General features: G+C 38.6%; 1 protein-coding gene across 12 annotated transcripts in view; it reads left to right on the top strand.

Moving 5' to 3' along the window:
- Positions 1–25,339, top strand: part of USP9X (ubiquitin specific peptidase 9 X-linked) — a 107,652-nt gene that overhangs the window by 12,865 nt on the left and 69,448 nt on the right. For 8 of the 12 annotated variants that reach the window (XM_040999831.1, XM_040999794.1, XM_040999787.1 and 5 more), the window contains 4 exons: positions 16,945–17,198; positions 19,681–19,826; positions 21,641–21,720; positions 24,294–24,406. In XM_040999831.1, coding sequence (XP_040855765.1) covers positions 17,103–17,198; positions 19,681–19,826; positions 21,641–21,720; positions 24,294–24,406 — 435 coding nt within the window. In that variant the 5' untranslated portion in view covers positions 16,945–17,102. The other 4 variants (XM_040999821.1, XM_040999801.1, XM_040999807.1 and 1 more) reach the window with 4 other exon arrangements.

Raw genomic sequence — 25,339 nt, 5'->3', positions numbered from 1 at the left:
TTTGCTTATTTGCATCGTATTTGAAAAGCAGAGAGGGACCTGTACTGTGGTGTAGTAGGCTAAGCCTCCACCTGCAGCATCAGCATCCATATGGGCACCCATTCGAATCCTGGTTGCTTAATTTCTTTTTTTTTTTAAGATTTATTTATTTGTTACAAAGTCAGATATACAGGGAGGAGGACAGAGAAGAAGATCTTCCATCCAATGATTCACTCCCCAAGTGAGTGCAACGGCCGATGCTATGCCAATCCCAAGCCAGGAGCCAGGAACTTCTTCTGGGTCTCCCACATGGGTGCAGGGTCCCAAAACTTTGGGCCGTCCTCGACTGCTTTCCCAGACCACAAGCAGGGAGCTGGATGGGAAGTGGAGCTGCCGGGATTAGAACCGGCGCCTATATGGGGTCCTGGTGCGTTCAAGTCGAGGACTCTAGCCGCTAGGCCATGCCGCCGGGCCCTTAATTTCTGATCTGACAGCCTGCTAATGACCTGGGAAGGAAGCAGAGGATGGCCAAAGTGCTTGGGCTCTTGCAGTCGTATGGAGACCTGGAAATAAGCTTCTGGCTCCTGGCTTTGACCTGGTTTAGCCCTGGAGGTTGCAGTAATGGGAAGTCAAGCAGCACATGGAAGGTCTTTCTCTTTGTAATTCTTCCTTTTTAAATATAAGTAAGTAAATCTTTAATAAAGAAAAGCAGAGTTCTTTCATCCATTGATTCATTCCCAAATGCTCATAACTGCCAGACCTGGGTCAGGACAAAGCTAGGGAGTCATTCTAGGTTTCCCATGATCATTGCTTCCTCTACCTCCCAAATGTGCAGGGACCTGGAGTCAAGTAGATGTCAAACTTGGGCTCAGAATTTTGATGTAAAATACAGGCCCCTCAGGTGGTTGATATAAGTGTCATGAGTTAAGTTTTGGAAGATAATTGTGCTAGGTTTGTTGGAAGAGATTTGGATAGTATGGGAATTGAGACTGCAACAGTATTTTACCAGTTGTGTTGAGAAATGGTAAGAGATAGTGGTGTAGGGAATAAAAGAATGGTATTAATGGAGCTCTCATGTGAGGGGGTGCTGCTGTTTTTGACTTGGGCTTCTTGTCACTGAATGGAGTACTAAGTTAAAAGTGAAACACCTCTGTTGTCTTTGAGCACTCTCCCAACCTCAGTTCCTTCATCTCACAGACAGCTGCTGTCTGTCGATATCTGTTGAAAGGTCATGGAGAAATGGAAACTGGGTTATAGAAGGACTGTACTCTCCCAGTGTGCCAGTGTGGTTTCTTTTGCTTAAGCAGTGGGATATCAAAGCATGTCTGTTTTTGCATAACCCTTGCCTCCACTCCCAAATGTACATGATAGAATCTGGCATCCTGAGATTATTACTATAGTTTGGTTGTATTTCTCTAATTTTTTGAAAGGCAGAAACACTGAGAGATCTCTTGCTGGTTCACTTTCCCAGTGCCTGCAGTAGCCAGGTCTGAGCCAGGCTGAAACTAGGGGACTGAAAATCAGTTCAGGTTTTTCACGTGGATGATGTGAACCTGACTACCTGAAACATCACTACTGCCTCCCAGGTTGTCTACTACTAGGAAGCTAGACTCGGGACTTGAGCTGATTTCAAACCTCTAGTATGGGATACAGCCGTCCAAGGGACGTCTTAGCTGCTGAGCCAACCATCTGCCCTTGTTTTTAAAATAGCTTGATACAAAGGTAGATAATTTTTATTGTTTAAATAGTTCCTTCAATTTTTTTTTCCTTTTTAAAAGATTTGCCCGTTTTTATGTGAAAGGCAGATCTACCAACAGGAGAGACAGTTTCGCTCTTCAAATGGCCATAATGGCCCGAGCCAAACTGATCTGAAGCCAGGAGCTTCTTCTGGGTCTCCCACGCGTGTACAGCGTCCAAATGCTTTCCCTAGCAGGGAGGTGGATGCAAAGTAGAGCAATTGGGACTAGAACCAAAGCCCATATGGGATGCCAGCATTAGGTGGAGGAGATGAGCTTGTTTAGCCATGACAGCCTGATAATAGAATTTTTCTTAATGTCCTTTCTATTTTTGTTACCACTCTCATCCAACTCGAGAGTTTTTTTTTTAAACATTTGTTTTTATTGGAAAGGAAGATATACAGAGAGAAAGATACTTCATCCGCTGGTTCATTGCCCAAGTGGCCACAAGGGCCAGAGCAGAGCTGATCTGAAGCCAGGAACTTCTCCTGGGTCTCCCACGAGGGTGCAGGGTCCCCAGGCTTTGGACCATCTCTACTGCTTTCCCAGACCACAAGCAGGGAGCTGGAAGGGAAGGGAAGTGGAACATCCACTTCCACATGAGATACCATCTCCTAAGTTTATGACTTTTATTATACTATTCGACATGAACACATTATTTTGAACTACTTGGATGTTTGCCTAATTATAAACAACAGTCACATCATTTCAATATTTTAGTTACTTTTCAATTGGAATGTCTTGGTGTTCAGTTGTACTATTTAATTTGTGACCTATTAAGAGCAACAGGGGTGGGCTTAGCATGTGAGTGCTATGTTTGATGTCAGGGGCAAGTGTGTAGAGTGGTAGGTCCAGTGATTCAAGTAGAAGAAAGCTGATTCTCCCATATGGCATATGATTGCAGTAGTATAGTGATACAAAACTCAAAGGAACTCATGCTTCAGGAGCTGACAGTTTTCCATCTATCACATTATATTAACATTAATATGTTTATTTGTGTTTAGTTTATAATTTTTGGTTTGCAGTTATGTAATAACTATGTATAAAGAATTTGATCCTGGTTTACTTGATAATTAAAGCAACATTAAATTAGAAAGGGTTTTAGAAATTTTGTTAGGGTAGGACTGGGATTAGCAAGCTTGTCAGCTTAATATTAGTAGAGACCTGGCACTTGGAATCAAGTGACTTTCTCTAATTATTAAATGATAGAGGTATTTCTACCTAAAAGTGTTCATCCTTTTACCCAACAGATAATTAGTAAGTTTTATAGTACTGCATAATTTTGGTGTTATTTATTAATGGTTTCCTGAATCTCCCTATTGTCGCATTTTCTTTAGAGCAAGTACAAAATATCTTATATACGGTGAGTTATCTTGGGCTTGAAACTTAACTTTTTTTTTAATTCTGTGAAATTCAGGAGAGTGGGAGAGAGAGAGAGTGCATCTGCTGGTTTACTTCCCAGATGGCCGCAAGAGCCAGGGCTGGGCCAAGGCAAAGCCAGGAGCTTCCCAGGCCTTTAGCAGGGATCTGCACTGGAAGCAGAGCAAGCCCTCATTCAAACTGTCCCCCTGTGGAATTCTGGCATCGAAGGCAGCAGATTTTTACCTGTTACATTATGATACTGTCCCTGAAACTTGCTTTTTTTTTTTTTAAGTATGAAATGTGCTTTTTCATATGAATATTTTTTTAAAGTTAAAGCACTATTGTAAAAAAAAAAAAAAGTGATGTTTCACCAATATTTCATTCTATTCTTAATGCAGAGGTCATGCCAATCTATTAATCCAGTTCACCTATTTGCTGCTAGAGCAGGCACATAAAATTTTGGTTTTTGGTAATAGGGTAATAAATGGATTCAAACTATTGAAGTTGTTCCTGTCTTTAAAAAAATCAAGGCAATTATGTATATCAGGAGCAGAAAATCCTCATAATCATTGTTGGAAGAATAATTTTTCCCTGGCTGATCTAGATACAATATTCCATGGGGAACCTCTGAAAGCTCAAAAATGAGAGTTCTCTAGAGTGAATGACAATCATCAGTTTCAGGAGCTTGATTGCTAACACTTGCTAAAATGCTTTCCGTTTATTGTGTGCCTTCTCTGTACTTGGGACTTTATATACATTTTCTTACTGAAGATTTCCAGTAGTCTGGAGATAACAGTTTCAACCTATATCATCTTAAGATAGAGAAGATGATATTTGGAGATTATGTATCAGTAAATTGGCTTGTTATATTGCAACATATGCGCTGCTTCAAAACTTGGTAGTTTCAAATTGTGCACCAGAAAGTAATGTGATTAAGCATAAAATTGATTGGGGCCAGTTCTGTTGCACTGTGGGTTGTGCCATCGCTTGTGACGGTGGCATTCCGTATTTGACTACTGGTTTGAGTCATAGCTGTTGCACTTACCACTGCGGATGTGTCTAGGAAGGCTGCAGAAGATAGTTGTAGCCCTGCAGCCCAAAAGGGAGAGCTGAATGGCATTCCTGATGGATTCAACCTTCTCTACCATTTGGCTAGTGACTCAGCTTATGGAAGATTCTTTTTTGTCTCTCCTTGTCTCTGCAACTCTTCAAAATAGTCTTTTTTTATATATGTATAACTTTTTAAAAAGATTTATTTTTATTGAAAGGCAGATTTAGAGAGGGAAGAAGACAAAAAGATCTTTTGTCAGCTGGTTTATTCTCCGAGTGGGGACAACGGCCGCCGGAGCTGAGCTAATCCAAAGCCAGGAGCCAAGCACTTCTTCTGGGGCTCCCAATGCAGGTACAGGGTCCCAAGGCTTTGGGCCGTCTGCTTTCCCAGGACACAAGCAGGGAGCTGGATGGGAAGTGGAGTAACTGATATATGAACTGGCACCAGTATGGGATCCTGGTGCTAGCAAGGCGAGGACTTAGCTGCTAGGCTATTGTGCAGAGCCTGTGAAGTCTTTTTAAAAAGAAAAACAAAACTGCTCATTATTTTGCAAATAGGAGCATCAGCGAAACACTACAAATTGTAATATGTAGCACAGTTGAAAAGATCGCAAATTGCTGATAGGTTACAACTAACGCAGTACTTTTTTTTTAATTTTTAATTTTTATTTTGACATTCTTTACATAGTTAATTAGGGTAAGAAGGTTCAAGGGCTACATGAAAGTGGATAAGACTAGTATGTTTTCCATATTGTTACCTTCATGTTTAAAGAGGGGTATGAAGGGAAAAGGCCCACCCGTTTTCCCACCCTCCCCAGGTCCCGGATGTAGGGCATGCTCTGAGGTTCTTGCTCAAGTGGTTTTGGTATTGCAACAGTTATGAATCGCTGTCAATCTTGCCACTCCAAGCACTATGAGGTCTTTGAAAAATCCACTGATTGACATAGTCCATCCTAGCTGAGATGGTTGGTTGACCTGTTCTGGCTTCTCTTTTTTCTTCGTTAGGGTTCTGAGTCCAGCATTTAGATTAGGAAGATCTCCAAAGAAACTTCTTGTATGTGCTAACAAGTACAGGGCCTGGCACCGTCCATCGCTCCAATTAATGCAGCACTTTTGAAAAAGTAAACTGATGGAAGGAGAACATGTGTCAGGAAATAATGTGAGGTGATGGTCCCCACTCATGCTGCATTCAGATTGTTACTTGCAAGTACACAATCTTACTGTTTTGGAAAAAAAAAATTAGCAATCACCATTCTGTTGTCCAGGATTTTTTTCTTTTGTTGATTTATTTTAGTCATTCATACAGGAAAACAGGTAGAAACCAAGTTTTTTAAAAAAGATTTATTTGTTTTTATTGGAAAGTCAGATACCGTGAGAAGGAGAGACAGAAAGATCTTCAATTTGCTGGTTCACTCCCCATGTAGCCACAGTGGCTGGAGCTCAGCCGATCTGATGCTCCTGTGTCTGCCAGGCAGTGCAGGGTCCAGCTTATTATTTATTATTATAGTAATTCTCATAGGTGTAAAGTGGTATCTCAGTAATTTTACTCTTCTGAGAAAGAAAGCCCTTGTCTGCTGGTTCGCTTCTGGGCTGGAACCAAAAGCCAGGAGCCAGGAACTCATTGACTGTCTGGCAGGTTGTTGGCAGCAACACCGTCACATGAGCCATCATAGCTTTTGCCCGGGTTCTGCATTGGCAGGAAGTCATGGTTAGTCTGAGTTGGGAATTGGACTCTAGTTCTCAGATATGGGCTGCAGGCATATTTAACTGCTAGACTTGATTCCTGCATGTATCGTTGTGGCTTTGATTTGGAGTTCCCTGATAGATAATAACTGTGTGCTTATTAGCTGTTGGTATATCTTTTGAGAAATGTCTGCTTGGATCTTTTGTCCATTTTTCTATTTTGTTTTCTACCTGCGTTGTGTGATGCTTTTATATTTTTTGGATACATGCTTTTTTTTTAAAAAGATTTATTCATTTTTATTGGAAAGTCAGCTTTACAGAGCAAAGGAGATGGAAAGATCTTCCATCTGCTGATTCACTCCCCAGGTGGCCACAATGGCCAGAGCTGAGCGAATCTGAAGCCAAGAGCCAGTTTTCTTCCAGGTCTCCCACGTGGGTGCAGGGTCCTAAGGCTTTGGGCTGACCTTGATTGTTTTCCCAGTCTGCTGGAAGGGAAGTAGCGCAGTTGGGATACAAACAGGCACCTATATGGGAACCTGACACATGCATGGTGAAGATTTTAGCCACTAGGCTACCGCAATGGGCCTTGGATATGTGATTTGTAAGTTTTCCACCTTCTGAGGGTTTTTTTTGTTTTCTTTTTTAACTGCCTTTATGTTGTCCTTTGAAGCACAAGTCTTTAATTTTGTTGAATTCTGATGTAAGTTGTACTCCTGTTTTTAGTGTTATATCTATAAGAATATATCGTCAGGGATTGGTCTTGCAGCATAACTCGTTAAGCTGCCACTTGCAACACTGGCATCCATGCAGGCGCCTGTGTGTGCCCCACTTCCCATACAGCTCCCTGCTGATGACTTGAGAGAAATGGAAAGTGGCTTGAATGTTTGGGCCTCTGTCACAGGTGTGAGGCGAATGTTGTCCTGGCTTTAGGCAGTCCGGGCCAGCCCTGCTCAGCCCTGGCCATTGTGGCCTTCTTGGGAGTGAACTAGCAAACGGAAGATGTCTTTCTCTTTGTTACTTTCTAGTAAATAAACAATCTAAAAATAATTGTAACGACACACTGCCAAATCCTATGTCATTAACATCTCCTATGTTTGATTCTCAGGGTTCTATAGTTTTTGATCTTATATTTAGATCTTTGATTTATTTTGAATTTGTTAATGACTGTGGGTGGAAATATTTGTATATGCGATAGACACTGTTTTTATAATTTTGTAATTGGAATCAATAGTGCCCAATGCTTGGGACTTTACTAAAGCTCTCCGTGCTGTCATGCTGGAAGCTCATCTTTTACTTGCTTTTTGAAAGAAGTTTAAGTTTCCTTTCAAAACTTTAAATATGCCATCTTCTTGCCTTCTGACCTGTGTTCTCTTATGAGAAATTGTTGATCTTACGATAGATTCTTTGTTCCAAGGATACACCCGTTTGCTTCTTGCTATCATGCATTGGAAATGTGAGTAAGGCAGACATGTTTGGCGGTAACGAGGAGCACAGGCTCCATTCCTCTCGTGGATGTGAGAACGTCAACCAGGGGCAACACAGTTGTGTTACTGGCTCTACTTGCCCAGAATGCCACAGGCTGTTCTTAGATATGCTTGGTTTTCTTGAATAAATGTATCTTCATGTTCCTATATCCCCCTTAGAGCAGTTTCTAGATACTTTACATTTAAAAAAATGATTCTGCCAGTTAAGGGTTTATTTATTTATTTTTTAACTGGTATGAGAGTTCATAGAGCTGCTTCTGTTGTTATTCCAGAATCATTTTCATGTTGTTACTCAAAATGAATACAGCCAGTTCAGAATTTTAGATTTCCTTGTAAAGGATGCCAAAGTTTACCAAAACTTGTATGTACATATTAAAGCTTCCACTACCCTAATCATGTACATATGACTTGATGGAAACTGTATGAAGCTTTAAATAAGAATAACCAAGTATTTTTAAGTGAATGACATTCTGTTGCCATGAAAAATTTCAAATACAAGGTATAGATTTATTGTGATAGCTTCTAGGAAGTATCCATGGGTATACATGGTGATTGAGTAACAAAAATCAGTGATTTGTGTTGTGTTTTTTGGTGGCTTTGAAAATAAGCTACAGTCAGCCCAGCACAGTAGCATAGTGGTTAAAGCCCTTGCCTTGAATGCACCAGGATCCCATATGGACGCTGGTTCTAATCCCTGCAGCCCTGCTTCCCATCCAGCTCCCTACTTGTGGCCTGAGAAAGCAGTCAAGGACGGCCCAAAGCCTTGGGCCCCTGCACCCACGTGGGAGACCTGGAAGATGCCCCTGGCTTCGGATTAGCCCCAGCTCCAGCTGTTGCTGCCGCTTGGGGAGTGAACCATCCGATGGAAATCTTCCTCTCTGTATATCTGACTTTCCAATAAAAATAAATACATCTTTAAAAAAGAATAAGCTACAGGTATTTAAGGGGTGGATTTCTTTTATTTGCCTTTTCTCCCCTCTTAGTTTCCCCTACTCACATTTAAAGAAACAGCATTATTTTGAGAGCTATACAGAGCCTTCATAATATAATGGATACACGAAGGACCTTGGAGTATTAAGAAATGTTACTCTGATTTTGCATAAGTCTGTATTATTCTCTTAGCTTCTGTTTATCTGTTGGGTTGAACTGATGACTGTGTGGGATAGGTACGACGATTAAATGTGTTTACAGATAAAGCACCTACTGTAGTGACTGATACACAGCTTTTCTAGAGTAATGTGGAAATTAAGGAAGAACTGGAAAGGAGCCACTGCAGAGAGCATTTGAATGGTATGGAATCAACAAATCCACAAAAGAAAAATTCCTTAGGTAGTGTAAATACTAAAATGTGTTTTTCCTTGCTTTCAGTGTCTGAATAATAATCAATTATAATGTTTGTCATAAGCAATAAAATCAAATTTTTCCCCTAAAATAATTATTTTGAATTATTTTTCAGATTTTGCTAGCACAAGAAAACATTCTGTAGCTCCAAATTGTTGTGCAAATAATCAATTGCCTAAAACTATTAACATTTACAATTTTTAATTTTGTGATTACTTCATACAGTTTTGATTATTGACAATTTCTCTGTGCTCCAAAGGTGTGTGAAGTTTGCAGTGCCCTGTGAGTGTCCTTTCTGACATTGTAGAAAAGCTGTTGTTGTATATGATACTTTTTTTCTAGATAAGTTTATAACCAGGTTACCTTTAAAGGCATATTGACTGTGTCATAGCAATAAAAACTTAGTTTGAAATTTAGTAAAGTCTGTATTCTTGAAAAATAAGTGTTTTAAGTCCTAAAATTGTAGTCATTTTGAAGAGGCTTAGTTGCTTGAAAAATTTAAATTGGATTTTGATAATGTTTATTCATTGTGTGTTTAAATTTGTTTCCTCCATATGATATATTCATTATAAAATAATTTATAAACATCTTGCTAAGGAAGTTGTAATTATAGTTTTAAAAATTAGTTGGAAATCTAGTACCTCATGAGGGCAAAGTACTGTTCATGTTGTATGGCTATCTAGTGAATCAAATATTTTATGAATAGAAATACAAGAGTTGTGACTGTCAGCTAAACAAAATCCATTTGAAAAAAGACAACTAATTGTTTTCTCCCTTTGATTTTTTTTTAACAGAATAGCTAAAATTCATGAGTTAAAATAAGTTCCAGATATGAACTTAAGGGCAATGTTCCAAATTGTTAAAAAAAAATTTCATGTTACTTTGTCCAGTAAAGGAATGATTTTATGAAATATTGGAGCTTCTCTTGTTTTTCTCAGTCTGTATGTAATGTTAGTCCCACAAGAGCAGAAATATTTGAGGTACTGAGCACTGCTATATCTACCCTTTTTTTTTTTCAACTTACTTATTTTTATTGGAAAATCAGATTTTTACAGAGTGAAGGTAGGGACAGAGAGAAAGATCTTCCATCTGCTGGTTCACTCCCCAAGTGGCTGCAGTGGGTGGCGCTTGGGCCACCTGCAGCTTTCCCAGGTGATATAGCAGGGAAATGGCCTGCTGTATGCGATGCCAGTGCCTGTATGGGATGTTATTGCAGCAGGTGGAAGCTCCCTGCCACAGTGTTGGTCCCCTCCTCTATGTGAATGATGTGTGGCCCATTGAAGATGTTCAATGAGTATTTCCTGGATGACTGGGAACATTGTCCAGCTGTTAGGTAAAGATGATGCTTCTGCCGTTATGGAAAATGCTGGGACGCTATGTTGGAATATGGGGAAAAAAGTATCTAAAAAGGCAGTCTAAGATTACCATTTTATTGTATCTTGTAGAAAATTCAAGATGCATTGTATTTATACATTCCTTTCTTTGTGAAATACTTGAACCTTCATGTCATAAAATTTCACTGCATTATTTATTGAGGATTCCTATTGGAAATGATTGTTACTGTGTCATTTTAAGTGATTTGACTAATTGTTAATTTTGTCATTTGTTTGAAGGGTTACTGCTGCTTAGACTTTGTATTAAGACTGCTTTTAGCCCTGCTATATACCTAAATTTGTGATGCTGAAAATAAGCCCTGCCAGAGCCATGAGATGGCTCCTGGAAATGAAGTGAAGCAGTGTGATGTCCACCTATTTGCCCAGCTTGGGCTGAATGAGGTTTATTAAGAAAAGTGTAGTGGTAATTCACCTTCCCCAAGCCTTTCCAAATTGTGTCTGCAAACAGTTATTTTCAAATTTACTCATCAATTACACAAGAATATCAACCAGTAAATTATAGAAAGAGAAGGAAAAAATCACATTTTAGAATTACTTTGTGGTTTTTATTTGTGAGACAACCTTTTATTAAATAATTTTCATTCCATTTTTGCGAGTAAGGGCATCTGAGTTTTAAGGACTTTTGGGGAAAAAAAATAAGAGGCATTGTTACTTTGATTCTGGCAGATAGTGAATGACCGAGGTAGGGGTTTGAATGAGTTGTGTTTGAATGCTGAAATTATTTTTAATTGCTCCAAATCTCTTTATTAGTGTTTAACTCACAACCTCACATAGTTAGGGAAAGATGTTAAGTTCTCATATGGTAGTAGAACAAGATGGCTATTCAGAAGCAGAAAACAGCAGCAGAGTGTGTGATGTTGAGACCTGGCATGCTTGCCTACCTATACTGGAAATGTAGAAATGAGGACAATTTGACAAAAGTAGAACAGAGATACAAAGGTGAAATTTTGCAAGGGATAGCAAACAGTCTGAGACTGCTGATTGACTCTCTTGCAGGAAGTAAAGTGATTTAGAATTTTTCCATTTACTTTAAAGTTCCTTTTTTCAAAGGGATAGTCTTGTATTTATCCACATAATGCTCTTCTCTGGAATAAATCTTCCCTAGGCTTTTGCCATATGGGCTTTTTTTTTTTTTTGGAAGGGGGGAGATAAGATTTTATTTTTGATATTTACATAGTTGAGAAGGATGCATGCCCATGTGAACCACTGATTAGGGTGGGAAGGGTTGAGAAAAGGGAAAAGGGCATACGACCATTGTTTCCAATTTACTTTTTTTTCTTTCTGTATCTGGGGGTAGAGGCAAGAAAAAAGAAGCTATACCCAGCACCCTAACCGCATCAGTACCTGGGAATGTGGGATAGCCACTCTATGTTATACCAGGGTTCCTGATGGAGCATACTCCGAGGGTACTGCTCAAGTGGTTTTGATAGTTGTGAAATGCAATTTATATAGTTTTGATTTTTCTGTAGATGGAAGGCTGCTGTAATACATATAGGTGGAAGAAAATTGTTCTTAAGCTGAATAATACAAGGGAGATTACGAGGCAAGGGAGCAGTTTCTGACATGTTTGTAATTTTATAATGGCAAAATATATAGATAAAATAAAATTTTCTATTTAACCATGTTTAAGTGTGCTGTTCAATGACATTAAGTCTGTTCACGTACAACTGTCAGCATCAGCCGTTTCAGAACCTTTTCATCTTGTCACACTGAAACTGTCCATTAAACAGAAACTCCCCATTCTGCCTCCCCCACTGCCTGGGAAATACCATTCATTCTGCTTTAGCTCTGTGATTTGGACTATTTATTAGGTACTCAAATGGAATTATGCAAAATTTGTCTTTTGCCTTTGCTTACGTTATTTAACAAGTCCTCCAGGTTCATCCATGTTGTAATGTATCAACATGTTTTTCTTTTTAATATGGAATAATCCTTTATACATCACAGCATTTTGTTTATTCATTCATCCATGGATAAATAATTGGGTTGCTTCCTGGAAGAGATGAGGTGATGACTTAGTTGACATGGTGGTAGAATGAATTCTGTGTGTATACTTTTCTAATTCTGTCAAGTGACTTCTTAGAGCAGCCTCCATTTTTTAATTTATGGAAAAAATGCTATTGAAGAAATAAATGGTAAAAATTATTACTTTAGTTTTGGTGTGGCTTAGCTCCTACCCTATGGTGACTTTGATACATACCTGGAAATACATACATTGCTGCTTCTACCATCTTCCAAACTGACTCTTTGTCTCAAAGATGATAAAGGATAAAGGGTAGAGATTGTTTTGAAAAAGCAGACTCCCAGCTGATGCTAAAAAAAAAAAAAAAACAAAACTATTATTTGTCAGCATTTTATGCGTAATTAACTCAAAATTTTCCAAGTTTTGCTGAATTCCAAACTTGTGAAGTTAACTAGTGTATTATTTCGTTTTAATTGTTGAAAACTACCTCACTACCTCACCATGTACATCACTGTCTGCCACCCACAACTTTTCCTTTTGAAAAGCCACCATCCCATATGGGTGTCAATGTTAAGTCCTAGCTGTACACTTTGAATGTAGCTCTCTGCTAATGGCCTGGACAAAGGCAGTGGAAAATGGCTCAAGTGTTTGGGCCTCTGCCACTCATGTGAGAGAGATGAAAGAAGCTTCTGGCTTCAGCCTGGCCTTTCCATGGCCATTGTGGCCATCTGGGGAGTGAACCAAGAGATGGAAAATTCTGCCTCTCCAACTCAAATTTTCAAATTTTTAATTAAAAAAAAAATTCTTTTCATCGGAAGGGCTGATATTGAGAGAGAGGGAGAGAGAGAGAAAGAGAAAGAAAGAAATCTTCCATCTGCTGGTTCAGTGCCCGAGTAGCTTCAATGGCCAGAGCTGAGCTGATCAGTAACCATTGTTTCTTCCTGATCTCCCATATGAGTGCAGGGTCCCAAGGCTTTTAGGCCACCCTCTACTGCTTTCCCAGGCCACATGCAGGGAGCTGGATGGGAAGTGAAGCAGCCAAGACAGAAACTGGCACTCATATGGGATCCAGTGCTTGCGAGGCGAAGATTTAGCTACTATCCTATTTTACTGCACCCATATATATATATTTATTTTTTAAATAGGAAAGAAGGTCTGAGGTAGCCTTGTGGCTAAATCCTCTCCTTGTATACCTGGGATCCCTTGTCAGTGTTGATTCAGGTCCTGGCTGCCTGAGAAAGCAGTAAAAGGATGGCCTAGGGCCTTGATATGCTGCACTTATATGGGTGACTTGGAAGAAGCCCACTCCTGGCTTCTGACTTCGGATCGAATCAGCTCAGCTCTTGCTGTTGGGTCCACTTAGGGAATGAACCAGTGGACCTGGAATCTAAGATTAGAAAAGCATGATAGCTTAGTAGCAGCCAGTTGTGTAAAGAAACCAAACAGGATGGTGCATACTGAAATGAAGTCCTTTGATGTGCTCATTAACAGACCAAACCTTCACATCCTTCCTCCACTACACATACACAGCTCTACCTAATTTTACTATTTATGTATGTCACACCCATCTGTTTAATACAGTTTTGCTATATTGGTCACAATAAAAAGAATTGGAGGAGTGGAGGCAGAGATGTGATTTTATTATTAAAAACTGGAGGTATAAGAGATTGATAATTTGCAGAGGCATCCAAAAGACTGAAGGGATGGTGCTGATTAAATACCATTCATTGGAGAGGGTATGTATTCATGAAATTTTATGAGTTTAGGTTGGATCCAGAGGAGGAAATTGAAGCAAGTTAGTAGAGAAGAATGAAATTGAATTTGTTAGATGATGTTTCCAGTGGCAGGAAAGAAGATTGGTCAAATAATTGGTCAGAATGGCCAAGATTTGGTTAAGGAAAATGATATACAAGTTTTTCCAGGCCTCTCAGATTGTCTACTTAGGATATTCTTTTTGCAATGTAAGATGTATAAAATGGAAAACAAAGTGAGACTGCTTTATATCTTTGTATATCTCTCCTGTGTATGTTAGACCCACGAGGCTAATATCAATTATCAATCTAAAGCATTTTTTGTTTTGCAAATTTAGTAAGTGAAATAAAATATTTGCATTTTTTACAGTTAGAAGATTGAGAGGTGAAGTAGTTCAGCACCTAAGAACTGTGGGCTCCTAGGCTTAGAATCTCATTTTGCAACCACATACCGATACAGGTGATTTACTTTCACTGTCAATACAGGTTATTTCACTGTCGCAGCCTTCTTTTTTCTTACCCAGGGAAAGAGAGATGATAATAGTGTCCACTGAATAAATTTGTGAGCCGTAAAATGTTTCAACTGGTGTGTAATATGAAGAAAGCTTTTAAAATTAGGTATTTTCTTTCAGTTCCACTTAAGTAGAAAGTACCTTTACAGAAGTACTCTTTGTTTTGAATATGATTGGGAACTTGAAGAGGAGGAAGAAGTGATCTGAATTAGAGTCGGCTCTGTATAACTTGGACAAGCCCCTGCAGCTCTTAACTTTTTGACTCCGTGAAATACAAATTATAATGCCCTGCCTTCTGTACTAAATAGACTGAGTGTGAGAATCAAATTACAGTCTTGGTGAGGCACTCAGTAACCTCTTGTATTTTGTAAATGGGATGTTTTGCTCTTTGTAGTATCTGGTAATTAATATTACTAAAGCAAATGATCCCTGGGTATGTATTATATACAGAGTTAAAAATTTCATCATTAAGTCTTAAACCAGGTTATCAGTGGAAACCTTGGGGATGAAACATTTTTTTGGTCTCTTGAGTTGGTAAATTACAACTTGTCTGTAAGCTATAATATTTAATTTTAGCTAAACTTGGACTATTCTGAGAAAAAATATGGGAGATTGGTGGGTTAAGTATTTGGTTCTAAGTAGGGCAATCAACTAATGTCTTGATTCGCTGGCATTTTAGAATCAATAGAGATATTTTTTGGGAAGCACTTAAGTTTGGGCTTCACTTCCAAATATTACACCTTACTCTACCTGGAGAAGAATCTGCATGGTGGTGCTCTTAAAAGCAGCTCTGGTGATTTTACTATAGTGTAATTAAAGGTGATGCTTACTGGTCTAATATAGAACTGAAGGTTTTGTGACATTTTTACTTTGACTAGTCAGAGTGCAGAATTGTAACAGTGCTGTTGTGTAACTCTGGTATGGCTCCACAGAGTGCCTGTGGCCAAAACCTTGCCTAACCTGGAAAGTTGAGATCACTTGAGAAATTCAGATGTATTTGTATTCCTAGTATATGGTTTTACTTCTGCAGTGAAAATTTCTCCCCATAAAAATTTGTTTTGTAATTCTGGGATTTTGACTTAGAGATGTTGCTTAAACAACAGCAAACTGGTCACAGTTCTTGGAGCTGGAACTTCAGTGTCAAGCTGTTAGATTTGACTTTGCTGAGGCCTGTCTTTGGCTTGCAGGTGGCTGCCCCCCCCCCCTTTTTTTTTTCTCCTAAAATTTCATAGTCTCAATGTTGTATGGTTGTGTTCCGGGAGTTTGACCCTAGAGTGTATGTTAAAACCTTGTCTAAGCTTGTTTCATTTATTGATTTGAAAGAGTTAGGGGAAGAGACACTAACATCTTTCAGACACTGGGCTGGCTCACTAAATGACCACAACGGCCAAATCTGAGTCTGGTCCAAAACACTTGGGCCATTCTCTGCTGTTTTCCCAGGTGCGCCAGTGAGGGAGCTGGATCCCAAGCACAGGAGCCAGGACTTGAGCTGTTTCCCACTTGGGATACTGGTCCTGCAGGCTGTGACTTTCCCCCCCTGGGCCACAATGGCTTTCGTGTAAGCTTGGTTCTTTTTTTTCCCCCGTTTTATGACAGTTTCGTGGGCTCTGGGATTCCCCCATTCCTTCCCCCGTGGTGGATTCTTCCACATTGTTGCAGTAGTACATTTCAAATCCAGTCATGGTTCTTTCATTGCAAGCATATACCATGTATAGAGTCCAGCATCTTATTGTCCAAATAAATTCAACAGTTTCCTTGGGAGACCATCCCTGGTCTGAAAGTAGAGCTGGAAGAATATCATCCCGTCCAATGAAAAGCCATAACATAACAACAACAACAATTTTCTTGTGAGCTTGTTTTACAAGCACTTACTATGCCCTAGTATCCCTGTGTGTTAGCTGTGCAGTCTTTTTTTTTTTTTAAGATTTATTTATTTTTATTGGAAAGTCAGAAATAGAGAGAGGAGAGACAGGAAGATCTTCTGTGAATCAACAGACAGAAGATTCACTCCCCAAGCAGCCAGAACAGCAGGAGCTGAGCTGATCCAAAGCCTGGAGCCTGGAGCCTGGAGCTGCTTCTGGGTCTCCCACATGGGTGCAGGGTCCTAAGGCTTTGGGCAATCCTCGACTGCCTTCCGAGACTATAAGCAGGGAGCTGGATGGGAACCAGGGCCACGCTGACATGTACCTGTGCCCATATGGGATCCTGGCATGGGCAAGGCAAGGACTTTAGCCACTAGGCTATTACGCTCAGCCCTTGATGTATAGTCTTACCTGAAATGTTTTGTTTCGAGAAATTTAAGCAACTGCAACCTACTGTTCCTCAAAAACCCATCCCTACCCAAATGTTAAGTTCCTGTATGTATTGAACATAAACATTTTTACTACATATTTAGGTTGTCAGCAAATCATAAATAGCTTAATCAGATTCCAGGCAAGCATTCAGTGGTGTCTTTGGAGCCAGTTTCGGAAGAAAACAAATTTTATGTAATAAAACTATGGTTCTGTCTTTTCTTGGTATAATGTTTGATATGTTGTTACCAGTGTATTTAATTGAATGTTATATTAATGGAATGTCAGCTTTTCACTTTACCCTTTGACTTATGTAGCTACCTTCTAATTATATTCAATTGTTTTAATAAATTTGAAGTTGTTGAACAAATGTACTTTCCCTTCCCTTTTACTTGTAGGTTATGCAATGGTCTCTGCAACATGGTTTATTCTTGAATTGGAGCTTTTTAAGACTGACAAATGCTGGTACTTCATCTTCTATAAGTGGAATATAATTTCTTTTCTCAAGACAACTACATAAGCAGACAAAATTGCAAAAATCTGCCCTGTGTCGAGTATGACAGCCACGACTCGTGGCTCTCCAGTCGGAGGGAATGACAGCCAGGGCCAGGCTCCTGACGGACAGTCTCAGCCCCCCCTCCAGCAGAATCAGGTGGGACATTGAAAATGCCAGTTAAAGCTACCATTGATGCCTGCTTTGAGAAGTTATTTGACGGAGCATGTTCTGCATAATTTGACACAAATGTAAAACAGGTGCATTCCTGGCACCTGGCTTTGGCCTGGCTCAGTCCTGACATTTGTGGACACTGGGAAGTGACTTGCAGATGTGAGCTTTGTCTCTTAAATAAAAATTGTATTTGTTTGAAACAAAGAGACAGAGGAAGTGACTGAAGCTTTCCATATGTTAGTTCACGCCCCAAATGACTGCAGCAGCAAGGGCTGGACCAGACCAAACCTAGGAGCTTCTTTTGAATCTCCCACATTGGTATGTGGTGGGACCCAAGAATTTGGGCCATCCTCTGCTCCTTTTTTAGGTATGTTAGCAGGATGCTGCATTGGAAGTGGAGCAACCATACTCTGAACAGCTGCCCAATATGGGATCCTGGGGCTTTATGTACGTTTATCATACATAAGGGAGAAGCTTAGCCCACTGTGCCTCAATACTGCCACTGTCCTCAAATTTTTAATTATTTACAATAAAAATAATTAAAACTTGAGATTTCCGGGAAATAAGGCCATTAGCAGTTTATCTGTTGGTATGTTATTAAAGGCTTTGCCTTTATGTTTTCTGTGAGCATGAGTACAATAAATAAAGGAGAAATGCCTTTTTTTTTTTTTTTTTTTTTTTGCTTCTTCCTGTAAAATTATCTGAGAGACAAAACAAAATGCCAATTGCTAGATCATTCCTCAAATGGCCACAATTAGACTGGGCTGAAAAAACAGGAGCTATGAATTCAGTCCAGTTCTTCAATGTGGCAGGAACCCAGACACTTGGGCTGCTTTGCTTCAGGATCTGATTTAGAAAGCTGGAATCGGAGTTTGGATCCAGGAATTTTTTTTTTTTTTATTGTAGAGTCAGATATACAGAGAAGAGGAGAGACAGAGAGATAGATCTTCCATCCGATGATTTACTCCTCAAGTGAGCCGCAATGGACGATGCTATGCCGATCCGAACCCGGGAACCAGGAACCTCTTCTGGGTCTCCCACGTGGGTGCAGGGTCCCAAGGATTTGGGCTGTCTGTGACTGCTTTCCCAGGCCAAAAGCAGGGAGCTGGATGGGAAGTGGAACTGCCGGATTAGAACCGGCACCCATATTGGATCCCAGTGCGTTCAAGGCGAGGACTTTAGCCGCTAGGCCACGCTGCCGGGCCACGAATCCAGGAATTTTAACCCAGGCACTTTGCTATAGGTCTTGGACCTTTCCTAGCTGTCGTTTTAATGCTAGACCTAGTATACTTGCCACAAGCTTAAAGAATAAGAGCCTAGGACATTGATATGGGCCTTAAGACATTGTAAGGCCTAAGAGTCCAGCCTGATGGCTCAATGGCTAAATTCTCAACTTGGAAGCACCTAGGTCCAGTATGGGTGCCAGTTCCTGTTCTGGCTGCTCCACTCCCTGCTTATGGCCTATGAAAGTAGTGCAGGATGTTCCAAAGCTTTGGGACCCTGCACCCACTGCCTCCTGGCTTCTTATCCGCTTAGCCCTGGCCCTTGGGGCTATTTACTGAGAGAACCAGTGGGTAGAAGATTTTAATCTGTCTTAAATCTGATCTGCCTTTCTGATAAAACTAAATAAATCTTTAAAAAATTTTTTTCTAAGAAAACAACTTTAAAAGTTCAATGCCCAGCATGATGGCCTCATGGCTAAATCTTCCCCTTGCATGCACTGGGATCCCATATGGGTGCTGGTTTGTGTCCTGGCTGCTCCACTTCCCATCCAGCTCCCTGCTTGTGGCCTGGGAAAGCAGTTGAGGATGGCCCAAGGCCTTGGGACCCTGCATCCATATGGGAGACCCAAAAGAAGCTCCTAGATCTTGACTTTGGGTCTGATCAGCTCTGGCCATTGTGGCCACCTTGGTATTAAAGCAGCAGACGGAAGATCTTCCATCAGCTGGTGTGATCGTTGCTTCCAAATTTTCTGTTTCTTCTTCCTGTCTCTGGGGAGAAGAGGGAGATAAGGGGAGAAGCCATATCCATCCTCCCTACTGCCCTAGTGCCCAAGGATTGGGATTGGCTGCCTGATACCAACTCAGGGTTCTGATGTGGCGCATGCTCTGAGGGTTCTGCCTATGTCATTTCAATAGTTCTGAAATGCTGTCAGTCTCACTGATCCAAGGATGAGGGACACCCCCCCCCTTCAGTCTCCTTTGGCTGACATTGTCAACCTCAGAGTCTTCATTCACCCAGGTATTTGCTGTCTGAGTTTATTTTCTCATCTCATAAATGGCAGTAAAATACTTAAGACTGTTGAAGATTAAATAAAATTTTTTTAAAGCACTGTGTCACAGAGGACCTGATCAGTAATGATACCTTTTGTGAAGATTTAGTTAGATTTTTAGACTAATTTGTATTACCTAGATATTGTATGTATGTTATAGAAACTTAAGTCTGGAATATTTAATTTTGTATTCAGACCTCATCACCTGATTCTTCAAATGAAAATTCCCCGGCAACTCCTCCGGATGAACAAGGTCAAGGTGATGCCCCACCACAGATTGAAGATGAGGAACCTGCATTCCCACATACTGATCTGGCAAAGTTGGATGATATGATCAACAGGTGGGTTTTGTTTCTCTGTGAATGTATGTTTTACGATTTTTGTTATATTTTGAAATGCAGATTTTATAGAAATAGAGAATGAAAGATCTTCAGTATACCGGCTCACTCCGCAGCTAACTGCGATGGCTGGAGCTGAGCTACTGTGAAGATAGTAGCCTCCTTTGGCTCTCCCATGTAGTTGCAGGGGTCCAAGGACTTGAACCTTCAAAGCTTGCCCTGTGAGAACCATTGAGAAGTCTGAGACATTTAACCATTGTAGCTATTAGTTTTATTGATGTTCGATTCAGGGAACAGTAGCTCAGAGTATAAATTTTTCATTGAGAATACAAACAAATCTCCTCATCCACACATACTTTGATTATGCTGGGGAAGTCTCCAAGAGAGTAAAGATTTAAGGTTTAAACTTCTGTGCAAGGGGAAAAAAGATTTTAAGAGGATAAGGGAAGAAGAGCATGCCAAAAAATCCCATGTAATTGTGGTATTCATTGGGGAGATATGACACATTCTCTTTGTCCCCAAAAGAAAAGTAACAAAAACGTGCATTTTATAGGCACTTGTGTTGCCTTACTTTGTCTTTTGTTATATTTTCCTTTCTAAAAAGTAGTTAACACTGTTAATGAGTAGTGTTGGGGGAAAGTAGAAATCCTTTGCATTAACAATATGAACACATACGTAAGTAATTAGATACTCATATTTAAAACTGAATTTATTACATAAAATTTTTGTTTCCCCTTTGTTCACACGTCCCAGTCAGAATTACTATTAATAATCAAAACATTCTTCCAGATTGTCTTTGTGTTTAGTATCACTTGTATGTAGTGATTGTTTTATTTTTTTTTACAACTATAGGAATCTTTTATTTATATAACTTCCTGAGTTCATTTATCCTTCATTACTGACTGACTATTTAACTGTGTTTTTACTGATATATTTGAAAGAACACATGGTGATTCTGTCAGATGCCTACAGTGATGGTATACAATAAATTACAGTTGAAGAAAAATTGTGGTCCTGACCTTTCTATTTCACAGAGGCAGAACAAAAAGTTGGATTGCCTTTGATTTAGTCTGGTTAGCGATTATTATTACTTTCCATGCATGTTAGAAGACTGAGTTGTGTATTAGCTAGTCTTATTGGGAAAACAATACAAAGCTTTCTTAATATAAATTTAAAAAATAGGAAAGGTAGTACATATTTGTTTGTAATTGTCTGTTAATGGAATGGCTTTGATCTCAACAAAGTATTTCCAAATTTGCCAGCTGTTTGCACAGTCATTAAGGGATCGATGATAGGAAACTGATGGCTAGATTGCCTGTGGGACCATAGAAAAAATGCTGCTGGTTGCACCCTTTGCAAACAAAGCACCTGAGAAGATACGCAGACTCATGAGTAACTCTCAAAAGAATGAATTTGAATGAATCAAGACAAAATCAGTCTTTTGCATCCTTTATTATTATTGATAGGGAAATGCTTCTCTAACTTGAATCAGAAGAACCCTTTCCTTTGAACTTTTAACACTAGGTATCAATGATTCCTAATTGATACTTGATTATTGCTACAATATTAAGCTCTATTGAAGTTAGTTTTCTCTTAATGCTGTATCATTTGACAGTACCATCTAAAAAGTGTCCAATCAACAGATGATACTGATTCGTAGCATATTTTCTTCCAGGCTTTTTAAAAATTTAAAGTATAGTAATATTAAATATTTAATAGTGTAATGGAATTTAACTAGAATTAGTAACTTGTTTGTAGTACCATGCCTCTCAGTATGTAACTAGTAAGCATCTTTTTATTTTGTGAAACACATTTAGGCCTCGATGGGTGGTTCCAGTATTGCCAAAAGGGGAATTGGAAGTGCTTTTAGAAGCTGCTATTGATCTTAGTAAAAAAGGTAAGTCTAAATACGTGTTTTGTAATTTTACTTCACTTCCAAACACTTTGTTTTTCCTCTATTGTGAGCACTTTGCTACAGCCTAAGAGCAAAGAATCAAAACTTCTGGATGGTCTTCAAAGGTGTTTATAAACTTTCTAAAATTAAAAAACCGTAGATTTTACATATCTTGAATTCTGATGACTGGATTTGTCTAGATCTGCAAAGGATCACGGGTTAAAAAGCATTCTAAACCCCGTGACTTATTTTTTAATGGGAAATAATTACACATACATACAAACATTTTGAAAGAACCATTCCAAAAGTAATCAGTTAGGATATATTTGGACTTGAGATTACATCTACTTTGCTTGCTTGTTTTGGTATTTCTCTTGCCATTTCTGCTGTCATGTATTGTATAAATCTAGAGATGTTTTATACTTAACTGTTTCTCTGATATGTTAAAGTTTGTAAGGATCTTTCTACTGAGAATCTTTTCTGACAGTTTTTCATGAAAATTGCCATTTCATTAATATTGTGTTTCTATAACTACCTTGCTAGTTTGTAATACACAGCAAAAAACGTTTTCCTGAAGAAATTACTTGAATCATAAGTTCTATATTTGCAAAAACCAATGAAAAGAAAGTGTTGTTCAGCTGTCCAAAAGTATAAATTATTTTTTTTTTAACAATTTGTACTTCAGGTACATTTGATCTCATCAGCCTACTATATTCATTTTTTAAAAAATCTGTATTGAAAGATTTTAAGTTGTTAATAGTGAAACTGGCTTTCCTGGGTATTGGTTGTAAAATGTTTTAAGATTAAATCCTATTCTTTATATAAGTTGGCTTTTACTACCTTATGTTGTAAAATAACCAACCTCCCAAGTCATAATAGTCTGACATCAACAAAGGTTTCATTATTCATTCACGGTATGAAAGTACTTCAAAAAGTGTGTAGAAAGATAAAAGTATGAGTTAATTTTATGCAAAAACAGTTTTTTGCATTTAAAATTTTATATTTGATGTTTACATAGTTGACAAAGATGTATGCCCTTGTAAACTACTGATTGGGGGTTGGAAGGGTCAAGGAATAGGGAAAAGTGGAAGAAGACGTTGTTTCCAATTTATTTTTTCTTCTTCCTGTGTCTGGGGGGAGAGGCGCAGGAAGGGGAAAAGTTCACCCAGCATCCTAACCGCAGCAGTGTACGGTACACACTGTCATGTGCAGGAAATAGGGCTTAGGGGCGTGCCTGGTCGGGGTAATTGGGAGTTGTTGTGATTGGGCTGCAGTTCCCTCTGGTGTCTATGAGGACCAAGTGTGTGGTGGGCAGCGTGGGGCCAGGGCACCTCATCCTTTTGAAGATTTATTGATTTTCCCCTGAGTCTCAAAGAGAGCTTCCATCCGCTTATTCACTTCCCAAATGACCGCAACAGCTATATCAGAGCTAATCTTGAAACTGGAAGCCAGAAGCTTCTTTCTGGGCTCCCACATGGTTATAGGTTATCCTCTGCTACTTTGCCAAATCATAGGATTGGGGTTGGAAATGGAGCAGCCCCGACTCAAACTAATGTCCATATGGATTGTAGGTCCTGGCTGGCTGTTGCATTTTCTTAAATAGGAAGTATTGCAACTACCAACAGGCACTATCACAGTTGGAACATTTCATTTATCTTTGAAGAATTACTCTTTCTTTTTTGGGAATGTACCTTTATGCCTTATTGATAATTGATAATTATTTGTAAAAATTTAATATGCTATGAAAATTATTTTCCTTTGCTCACATTTCATTTGTTCACTTAAACATTTACTTGTCAATTTAGCACATTTTTTAGGACTTATGAGTCAGTCATATTTCTAAGTACTGATTATAAAATAGATAAAAATGGGTGGTGATATTTCATCTAACAGTATTGATATTCAGAGAATATGTATCCCTCCCTCTTCTGTATTTCTTGTGTCACAGTTTGTTTTAGACAATGTATAAAATTTTCAGTTTAGTTATTATTCATTGTATTAGTGAAACAAATATTCCGTAAATATTGAATAAATTATTATCAGTTAAGAGTTTGTTCTTGGCATATGACTCTAGCTTTTCTGAAATTGGATGAAATTAAAGATATAGATGGATAAGTTGAGCAATCAAGCAATCTAAGAATGACAAGATAGACCTTATTTTTTGTTAAACACTCTTAAGAATATTGATATTGACTCGGTTTTTCAACAGAAAAGATGTTAGACATCGTAAAATGTTAGTTTTTTTTCAATCTTGGAAAACAAAATGCTGCAGAGTACATCTGATTCCCTATTACATCATACTAATAACCATTATGTGTGTTTAAAGTTGTCATAATTTTCATAATTTGTAGCATTTTCAATTACTATTATAAATAGCTATGATTAGTATTTTTTTTTACACTTAATCGTTTTCTAAGTTTTATCTCTTAGGATAATACATTAAGGTTTTCTTCAGAGCTACTTGGCAGTGAACAGTTGCTAGTTATTCTTTATCTTGCAAAATCAGACATTGTAAAAACAAAGGTAATTACTTACATTATAATTAATAACAATTGGCTTTTCTCTCCTTTTTTTAGGCCTTGATATAAAAAGTGAAGCATGTCAGCGATTTTTTCGAGATGGCCTAACAATATCATTCACTAAAATCCTTACAGATGAAGCAGTGAGTGGCTGGAAGTTTGAGATTCATGTAAGTCTTTGTTTGACTTTCAGCACATAGATTTACATCATGATGCCTTTGGTTAGGAAAGAATGTTGGTGTTAGTATATGTGAATTCAATTTGGTTTTATGTTTGGTATATTAATGGAACTAAAGGTTCTAAAATCAAAGTTATGAAATAACCTTCAGAAGTTGTGTTTTTTATCTGAAGGCAAGCATGGTCATTTAGAATTAGCATGAAATATAAACTTTGATTTAATCTCTTGGGTTCTCAAGTGCTTATGAATTTGGGCAAGTTATCAAATTTAATTGAAAAGATTGGTTTTTTTTTTTTCCAATTTTAAGAGCACACTTTTATATACCTTTAAGGAATCAAAACGTCCAAGATTAGAACTTTTAGCCAAGTCTGGGAGTCCAAAGGGTTATTGTAAATGTAAATGAGCTGAGCTTGCCTTGCAGGAAAAGGACTACAAAGAAATATGCATGTTTCAGCCTGGTGGAGGGCAGCATAAAAAACCATCTGCTGTAAATTTAAACCACAAGGCACTATGCAGTTTTGTGATCTGAATTCAAATTGTAGTCATGGGAAGTGCAAAATTTCGCATGTCATCAAGGGAAGTCAAGATCTGTATTGTCTTTGAGTTGGAAGAGACAAATATAAATCTCCTTTACAAACATCTTTAGTGTAGGAACATAGTAACATTGAGTATAGGATTTAATTAGATTGAGGCCTAAAATTAAAAAAATATACCTTAGCCTGAAATAAAAATGCTGTGTATTACTACAATTTTTTGTTCTTTGTTTATGCTGTGACCATGGTTGTAACATAAAATACAGTATTTTTGTGGTATATGAACAATTTCCCAAATACAGCCATCACATAAAACTCCATATTCGTTTGTATATAATATATAAATTTAGATATGGAAACTTTGCAAATGGTGTCAGACTTCATGCTGAGGT

Source organism: Ochotona curzoniae, unplaced genomic scaffold, assembly GCF_017591425.1.
Source record: "Ochotona curzoniae isolate NIBS_2020 unplaced genomic scaffold, NIBS_Ocur_1.0 contig_1274, whole genome shotgun sequence".
In the NCBI taxonomy this organism is placed as follows: domain Eukaryota; kingdom Metazoa; phylum Chordata; class Mammalia; order Lagomorpha; family Ochotonidae; genus Ochotona; species Ochotona curzoniae.
This window is presented reverse-complemented; position numbering and strand designations above follow the sequence as displayed.